Raw genomic sequence first — 9,663 nt, forward strand, 5'->3', positions numbered from 1 at the left:
GCATTGCCTGCGTGTTTGTGAGTGCACCCATGTGCAATGCATGGAGGTCAGAAAAGGGCTTTGGATTCCCCTGGAACTCGAGTTAAGAACGGTTATAGCTGCCATGTGGGTGGTGGGACTCGAACCCAGGTTCTCTGCAAGAGCAGTCAGTGCTCTTAACCACTGAGCCATCTCTCCAACCCCTATTATTTTAAAAAATAAAGCTTTAGGGGCTGGAGAGATGACTCAGTGGTTAAGAACACTGGTTGTTCTTGTAGAAGACCTAGGTTCGAATCCCAGCGCCCACATGGCAGCTAACAACTGTCCATAAGTCCAGTTCCAGGGAATCTGACAGCTGCTTTTGTCCTCCGCGGGCATTGCACGACATGGGTGCACTTACCTACACACAGGCAATACATGCACACACATAAAATAATAATAAAATATTTTTAAAAAATAAAGCTTTATTGTGATTTCTAGGTCCATATATTTTATTTTCTAGAGGTAAAATTAGTTTTTCAAAACATTTCTTGTGAGTACATGAATTCAATTAAGGTATTTTGTCTTGTTTTTTTAATTTCATTTTCTTTTATCTTCTTTCTTGCTTGGAGATGGGATTGCGCTATGTTGACCAGGCCACCTTAAACTTCTGTGCTCAAGTGATCCTCCTGTCTCAGCCTCCCTAGCAGCTGGGTCTACACATGTGCCACTGTACCAAAAGGTGTTTTGCGTTTTTTTTTCACATGGAGAAGTTGTTTCTTCCTTTTGAGAACATGGGGGTCAAAGCAAGGCATCTTTGCAGAGAGAATAAGCTACATGACACATGTAGCTTGTTGGCACTGCAACTGCTGTAAAGAAGTTATCATTGGGGTGCACATAAGAGAGGCTGCTTCTCCTTGGACTAGAAGAATCCCCTAGGCTTGCCTGTTATGCTCTCTTAAAGGGTGAAATATACTTACATTCTGGAAGTCATTAACTTCAATTGCTTCTTCAGCTCCACTTCCCATTTTAAAGGTCTCCAAGTTGTTCCCAGAATCTATTTCCATTGACCCATCTTGTAATTTCCCATTGATACTCATGGTATAATGGACATTGTAAATCTAGAAGTGAACATAAGAGTTAGTGTTGTTTTCTTTTTTCAGCAATTCAGGGCTTATCTTTAGACTGGACTTCATCCATATTATACTCAATACAATGATTTCTTTGTGTGTGTGTGTGTGTGTGTGTGTGTGTATGTGTGTGTGTGACAGATCTATTAGGTGTCTTCCTTGACCATTCATCACCTTACTATTTTTGAAACAGGGTGTCTCAGTGAACCTGAAGCTGTCTAATTCAGCCACACTGGCTGACCACTGAGCCCTACGGCCTTGGCTTTGGCCTCCCTAGTGCTGGGATTATAGTGTGGGTTCTGGTGTATTGAACTCAGGTCTTCATGCTTGCATGGCAAGCACTTCACTGACTGAGCCATCTTCTCAACCTGATTTCTTAAAAATACTTTCTAAGGGGCTGCAGAGATGGCTCAGCAGTTAAGAGCACTGGCTGTTCTTGCAGAAGACCTGGGTTCAGTTCCCAGCAGCCACATGGCAGCTAACAACTGTTCTTAATTCTGGCTTCAGGGGTTCTGATGTCTGGGCACGGTACAACACCGATGCACTTACATCCATGCAGGCAAAACACTCATACATATGAAATAAAAGTGAATTTTAATAAAATACTTTCTAAGTAAAATCTCTGCGAATACCTGGTTTCGATTTAAATAGCTCAATAACTTAAATCCTGGCTGCACAGTAGAAGCAACTGAAGTTCCAGGTACTGTATCTGGACCAATCAAATCAAAATCTGTGGGGATGGGTTTGAGCAATGATCTTTCATCTTCTGAAGTTCAATTCTGTTTGCAGCTGGACTGAGAACCATTGATGGATAAATGGAAATTGATGAGGCAGAGTCAACTGGGCTTTCAGCTGAAAAAGTGACATTTGAAAAGTAATTTTTAAATCCATTGGTCAAAATTAGATATGGATGGGCTGGAGAGTTGGTTCAGCCGTTGCAGAGGACCCGAGTTCAATTCCCAGCACCCACATAGTGGCTGACAGTTGTCTGTAACTCCAGTTCTGGGGGAATCCAGCTCCCTCTTCTGACCTCCATGGGCATTTCATGACATAGGTACACACAGACACATGTAGACATTATGTGCATACACAAAAATTAAAAAAAAGATTAGATATGGAGTGCAGCATATAGTGAAGACTGCAGACAGGACTGGGATTCCCCTAATGCAGAGCAGCATTTGTAGAGAGCAAGGTCAGTGTGCACATCTGTTCCAGCCTAGAAGGAAATTGCTTTTCCCTATTGGATGGGCATATAATATTGTAGGACATTTTATTATGGTAAGACATGTGGCCTGTGTGGGAGAAGGGAGGGAACTAGACATTGCAAGGGAGTAGTGGCACAGGAATCAGAAAAACAGCTCCCTTGTATCCCTGGGTCTTGGGAGTTGCTTGGAGTGTAGGATGAAGAAGCTGGGCCTCTTAGGTGTTCTTCATCTTTTCCCCTAGGGATCTGAGACCTCACAGATGTGGACAGGAGGTGAGGGGTGGGTGGAGTGGGTGGGGCTGGGGGGGCCTCTTTTCCCTTGTGCATTTACCCTAGATTCTTATCTCTATATGTGTATGTGTGTTAAGATGCATTTCTGAGTAAGATTTTGTTAACAAGAAAAATCCCATCACCTATTTTTTTTTTCCACAAAATTAAATGATCCAAAGGGCTTTCTTAGCTTAGACAGCTTATCACCACACTGTCTTAAAAATAATTCACATGCTACTTCTGCACAGCATGCTGCTGTCCTGCCAGATCTTTCTCCGTGTGGTGAGGCTAGCAGCGAGATTTCTTTCTTTCTTTCTTTCTTTCTTTCTTTCTTTCTTTCTTTCTTTCTTTCTTTCCTTCCTTCCTTCCTTCCTTCCTTCCTTCCATTCAGATATCTATCTTAATTTATCACCCATTGTCTAGCTTTCATCAATCTAATATATAAATTATGTGTGTGTCCGTGCACATATACGTAATGTATAAATCTTCAAAGGGGAAAGAATGAGAGCTGATGAAAGACAGTTTCTATTTCATGCCAGGTCAGCCAGTCAGAACTGCGTATCTCTCCAATTCACGTCTGATTTTTCTCCCTCATTATGAAGAGTGACTACTACTACATGGATAAACACTAGAAATCATATATGTTGTTACTGGATCATTACTTGGAGAACTTATTATTACGGGACCACAGAGCACTATTTTATTTTATCATCAGAAATATGGAGATAGCTTTGCTATCCCTCACCCTTCCAGGCAGTAGCCTTCATGCAATACGAGAAAAAATACCAGCATCTATGTCAGCATAACCATCTCTCATCCCCACCTGACTTCCCTCTTTTTAGAAATTGAAATGTCTGCGGTTCCTTACTCCAATCATAGGAACCACTTGTAGGGCTCTGACTTGGTGGAAATATAGCAGAGCTCACCAGTTTGCTTTCCCCTCAGCCTTCAGAGCAGCCCAGCCCAGTTATAGAAGCCTGTTTTTTTTTGGGGGGGGGGTTCTGTAGGCCAGCTAAGAAAGCAGGCACTGTTCTGCCCTGGGTAGCCACTGGGTAACACATGGGTTAATGATGACTGTTGGAGGAGCTGGCCTGTGAGTTCTGACTGGCATGAGTGTTCTCCTTCACTCAGTCAACCAGAGACTAAAGCAATGCAACATTTAAGAAATTCCTTGCCCTTTTTCTTTTCTTTTTTTGTGACAGGGTCTCACTGTGTATTCCATGTTGGCCTTGGGCTTATATTATGTAGCCCAGGCTGGTTTGGATCTTTCCAGTCCTGATTTCACTCTCTGCCACTTCCACTTTTTCCCTCAGTAAAGGCTTCCTAGCCAGGGATTACATTCTTTGGACTATGGAATTGGCCCATCTTGCATGATCCTCCCAGGGGCTGCAGGAGAAGCCTCCTGAAGTGATAGGAGCAGGAGCAGGGGAGGGTGGAATGCAATCTGCAGTTTCCAAAGTCCTGGGCTCTGGGCTAGGCAGGAGGCTGAGCCGCTGGAGCAGCAATTACATTATCTGCTCTAAGCCCAGGGAGCTGTTGGCACCTAAGGCTATTTCTACCCGTGTACAATGAAGTTTATTATTTGCCAAAATTCTGCTCAATATGGTGCCTTTTACAGCCAAGGATATTTGCTAATGAGTTTTTAATAAGGCCTAGGTTCTATAAGATTAATTACATAATGTTTGGGAAAATGTCTAGAAAAATTAGTCTAAGAAAAAGGCCTCAAGCAATGGTCTCCTCCCCTCATCCAATGGGTAGGGCTGTCAGTTATCTGGCACTGGTGGGACTTTCCCATATTTCAATGCCTTGTTCCATTTACAATAACGTGGATGAAAAATGGCCTCAATATTTGAGCTCAGTCAGTGATCTCCTCATTATTAGAACCTGGTGCTTCCTAGGCCTCCAGCTAAATTTGAGCAGACCTGTCCTCAGGGATTTACTCATATGAAAGGGAGAGGGGAGGAATTACATAGCTGGTTCTCATCTGTAAACTGATGTAGAAGAGCAGAGGCATGGGTAATCTCCAAAGAAGGGGAATCCATTAGTTTGATGGTTCTGTTTGACAGAGACTTACCTTTTTTGATTATGCTTTGTTTGGGTGATTTAGATTTGTATTCAAAGAAAGCAGATGTGTGCATGTGCCATGCATAGACAGTGCCAAATTTACTCTATTTAGATTTTGTGATTTGTTCTTCAGATTTAAATAATATGAAACAGTATTAGACATTTTTAAAAGAAAAACTACCATGATTTTCTTTATTGTCTTGTGTAGGAAATAGCAATAACTTTGATTGTTGGCAATAAAATGTGATTCACTATTCCTGTGTATTCTTAGAATTTAATACTGCTCTCTTGAATGAGAACAACCAAACATCTTGCAGTGAAGTGAACAATATGATAAAGGGGGGCCGCTGCTTCAGTGCAATGGTCCGTTCCCTCTAAGGAGCTTGTCAGCTTGCCATGTTTGTCATGAATAATCAAATGCCAAATGGGACTGCTTTTATGTATATCATGACCAAATATTTACCCCCCCCCACAAAACCGTTAAAAAGTAAGGCTTTTTTTAAAATCCCCAAATGATCTTATACCATTGAGATTTTGTTATCTAAAAGATAGCATTTGCATTCTAATATCATCAAATTTCCCAAAGGGTGACAATGTAAAACCTGCTACTAATGGAGCTGTAGACATTGAAATCATCCTCGTTCATATTTTCTGCTTTCAAATATAAGCATCTGGCCCAGCTTCTATATTTAAAATACAAATGCATTAAGGCACTTCTCAAATCCACACAAAATACAGTGCAATTTTGATCTTACAAATTGACGCTTGTAAATTTGATATAGTCGCTAAAACAGACTCAGTGCTAAATGGCATGCTTATCTACATTAGGCATTTGAGTTAAAAATACAAATTATGCAGTGACTGCAGAAGATGTGATGTGTAAAATGGTTGAATTGCTTTCAGCACCATTTTCTCTAAGTACTGAAATTTGTTCATGCTTTGAATTTCATGGTGGAAGAGGGGGAAAAAACAGCAGTCACTGATCCTCGGAGGACAGTGATTAAGAAAGAGCCCTTTGTGTGCAGCCTGGAGATGGAATTCTTTCCCATTAGTTGAAATAAGCTACCAGAAGTGGCACTAGCCCTCAAGATAAAAAGGCCCCTCTTACATAGGTGGACACATTCAGGTACTTAGAGAACACACTGGAACTCTGCCCAAGATCGAAGCAGTTTTATACTCCGTGAGAGTCTATGGAACTTAATTGCGTATTAAAAAGGCAAGGATAGTAGTTAGTGAGACCTTTGCTATTAAATCACATGTGACCAGAATTGATTCTTGAAGAGATCTGCCACCTTTAAGGAAGTTGGGCTTTTTGTTTTAACAGAGAAGGCACTCTGAATAAATGGGTCACATACACAAAAACTTTCCTCAAAGTTACAGATTTACCCCTGGCAGTGGGTCTGAATAGTCTTCCTCTCCCTTTGTCTGTTCAAATGCATAGCTTTTGTCAGCTGGGACTGGCCCCTCTGGGCCAAGTGGATTTTCTCCCAGTGCAGAGGCATTCTCCACCATTGCTCCCTTTCAGAATTCGTTCTTGAAACCCTGACTTACCTACCTAGCGTTGCCTGGGAGTGGAAAAGCAGCACAGCCGAGCTAGAAGAAAGGAGGCGTTCCCAGTGGACCAAGCCGAAGGAGCAAGCTGTGGCCACCGGGACAGCCCGGCAGACGTGCCCATAGGCGGACAGCGCTCTGACTCTACCTAGGGAGAGCCCGGGTGGAGAGGACCCCACCACCCGCGCACCTCATGGCCCCACGCATCCAATGCGCCCCCCCCGCCCCCCAGCCACCGCTTGGACTTACATGGTTGTCATTCCCCTTCCAGAAGTAGAAGGCCCCTATAGCTCCGAAGAGCAACAGCACCGCCCCCGAAATGAGGATCACCGCTCCGACCTTGAGCAACCGCGCAGGGCTGGAGGGTCTCACCGTCACGGTGGCGTACGCCTGCGGACCCGGGCGGAGAGGGACGGGTCACCACCGCGCCACTGCAGTCTCTGTCCCTTTGCCCCCAGGGAGCCCGGGAACCAGGGTGGGAAGCTGCTCACCACTGGACTCCTTCAGACGCCCCCTTTCGTGTTCCCTCCAGAGGGTCCCCCTGTTCGCAGCCCTGTAAGTGCCAGAGCAGACTTCTCCAGGTGCAGGGCCTGGCCCTGCGGACCTCCACCTCCAAGGGCCCAAGAGGCCCCTTCCCCACCGAGTGTGAATCCCATGCCCCCTGCCACCCCATGCACACTTTGGGCCTTTGGGCTCCCTCATTTGACTCCCTCACCACAACACAACGGCACAAATCCCTGGTCCCAGGAGTGGGATGGGGCACCCACACAAAGCTTGGGCCTGCCTGTGCACTCCCTCCTCAGCAGGACTGGGCATCCCAGAGGTACTCACTGGAGGACTGCAAAACTCCATGTCGTCAGGCCCCACCATGGTGATAGGAACCTTGTCTGAGTTCTCTGCCATGGCTGAGGCTGAAGGAACAAGACCCTTGGGAGTCCCGCGCGTGTCCTGGGCTCTGTTCTGCTGTCCCAAAGACCTGGGCACACCAGCACAGCGTCCCGCTCAGGCCAGCCCAACCCTATGATCCCCACCCCTTCCAGGACCTCACCTCTCTCCTCCCTTCTCCCTCCCTCCCCTGGAGCAGCAGCCAGAGCTTGTCCTGCATTTCCATTCCAAAGCCTCCAAGTCACACCTGATACATTTAAGGGTGTAAGAGTGGGTGTGTTCTCAGCAGGCAGTCTAGCTTGTCTGGACAGCTACTTACGCAAGTATCTCTTAGAGCATCAGAGGACTTTGCTATACATGAGCTGGAGGTCATTTCCTGAGGGTGCTGATGGAAGAGGACTGAGAGCAGGATGGTGCCAGGAGATAGGGGACCTGGCCTAAGTGCTAGGGGTAGGATACCTTTTCACTGGCTGGACACTGCTGGATGCCACCTGGAGCTAGAGCCTCTTGGGGATGGTTTTTTTTCTAGGAGATGGCTTCTTGCTTCTGGCCCCTCTAGGAGATGGGTATAAACTCAACAGTGGAACCCAGGCAGAGGGGCTTGAAGCAGAGGAGCTGGGAGAGTGAATGAAAGTGCAGTCCCAAGGGCTGGAAGTTAAGTCAACAACAAATAAAAGAAACAATGGCAAACACTTCCCCCCAAACACTGATGTTTCCAAAGGAATAAATAAAATGTGTGTACATATGCATACGTAAGTGAAAACGGAAGGCCTTTTTACCCTTTTTGGGTGGGGTGAGAGAGTTCAGAATCTTATACAGTCCAGGCTGACCTGGAACCCCAAATGTAGCTGAGGATGAGCTTGACCTTTGCATTTCTTTGCCTCCATCTCTGGAGTGCTGGATTTACAGGCATTCACCAACACTCCTGATTTTATGTAGTATGGGAGATGGAACTCAGGGCTTTGTGCATGCTGGTCATGTTTTCTGTCAACTGAGTTACATCCCCAGTCTTGGTGGCCTTTTTTTGGTTTGTTTTTTACCTTTGAAAAAAAGTATCTTCTGTCATGGTGCCTCATTTGGATCCAGACTTCCTTAATTCACATTGGGGATTTTAGCTGTTGCCAAGGAGTGAGGGAGGCCTGGTGCTTGGCAAGAAATGAGTTTCCCTGAGCACAGGGACCATGGATATGCTAGATGGCAGCAGGTAAGTGTTAAAGAATCAAGGAAGATGTGATTATGAGGGGCTGCAAAGGAGGAGAGAACTGGAAGAGACTTCCACAGAAGAACTAGCAGCACTTGGCAAAGGGAGACAGACCTACCAGGACTGGCAGACACTCAGTGAGGACAGAAGTTGAGAGGGGCAGTTCTTAGACTGTTGAGTTTGATGTGAGACATGAAAAGTCCAATGAAGCAGCCTGAGCTGCTTTGTGTGCACATCCCCCCTAGATGTGTGTAAAACACCTATCTGTACATCTCTCCTAAAGTGCCAGGGATGCCTTCAGTGTGATCTCCAGCTGGGCTTCTCCCTGGCCCTGCTGAAGAAGGGTACACAGATCTCACCTTTCCCATGATACTGTCCCAGGAACTCCAGAGAAACAATAAGAGAAGCAACAGAGAAACAGGAGGTGAGCTCAATACAGAAATAAATATATAGTTGAAAAAGAACATCAACAAGATGGATCAGCAGTGTCAAATGCTGAAAAACATGAGCACACAGAAAGGCTTTTGGATTTGCCATCAGGAAGCATGGGAAACCAATAATACAGTAGTGACTTTTTTTATTGGGCATAAAAGGCATGTTAGAAATGTTACAGAGTGACTAGCAATATGTACAACTCATATCACAGACAAAGCACTAAGTTTTCTAATATAGAGAGTTCCTAGGATCATTAAAAGACTACTTGCAACTAGGCAAAGGATAAGAACAGATGGTTCACAGAAGAAAAAAACCAGAAGGCTGAAATAGAAGAAGAATGCTTGACTGCATTCATAAAATGTAATGAAAATTAAAAGTGTACCTTTAGTGTCACCCATATCTATTTGGGTTCAGTGCTGACTACTTGGGCATGGGCACCCTATCATGGGGCTTGTCCCTAAAAAACGGATTCTCCCCATTTCAGTAGTACTTGACTATCAGTAGCTCTTCAAGTACGAGGAAGGGGTGCTTGTGAGCCCTTCCCCTGTCCATTTTGGAATGTTGACTAGTGTGTCCTTGTCCAGGCAACTATATTATTGAGAATTCATGGGTGCATCATCTCTGTTATGTCTAGAAGACACTGTTTCACAGTAGTCCTCTCAGTCCTCTGACTCTTATGACCTTCCTGCCCTCTCTTCCTTCACAGTCCATGAGCTTTGGGTTTAGGGGTTGTGTTATAGATGTCTCATTTGGGGATGGTCACTCCACAATCACTTAGTTTCTATACTTTGGCCAATTGTGGCTCTCTGTTATAGCCTCCATCTTCTGCAAAAAGAAGCATCTTTGATAAGGGATGAGAGTGGCTCAAATCTATGGATATAAGGTTAAGTATTTAGAAGGAGGTTGGATACGATATCAGTCTGGCAAAATGGTGGTAGTATGTTGTCTTCTAGGGCTTATTACTT

At 44.8% G+C, this 9,663-nt stretch overlaps 1 protein-coding gene across 3 annotated transcripts in view; it reads right to left on the reverse strand.

Moving 5' to 3' along the window:
• Cnmd (chondromodulin) overlaps positions 1–7,179 on the reverse strand; it is a 28,768-nt gene extending 21,589 nt beyond the window's left edge. For all 3 annotated transcript variants that reach the window (XM_017794771.2, XM_017794770.2, XM_008854701.3), the window contains exons 1-3: positions 7,009–7,179; positions 6,427–6,567; positions 939–1,079 (exon numbers count right to left, since the gene is read on the reverse strand). In XM_017794771.2, coding sequence (XP_017650260.1) covers positions 939–1,079; positions 6,427–6,567; positions 7,009–7,080 — 354 coding nt within the window. In that variant the 5' untranslated portion in view covers positions 7,081–7,179. The remainder of the gene's footprint in view (positions 1–938; positions 1,080–6,426; positions 6,568–7,008) is intronic.
• Between the last annotated feature and the right edge of the window lie 2,484 nt (positions 7,180–9,663).

Source organism: Nannospalax galili, unplaced genomic scaffold (assembly GCF_000622305.1).
Source record: "Nannospalax galili isolate Female #2095 unplaced genomic scaffold, S.galili_v1.0 scaffold386, whole genome shotgun sequence".
NCBI classification, from domain to species: domain Eukaryota; kingdom Metazoa; phylum Chordata; class Mammalia; order Rodentia; family Spalacidae; genus Nannospalax; species Nannospalax galili.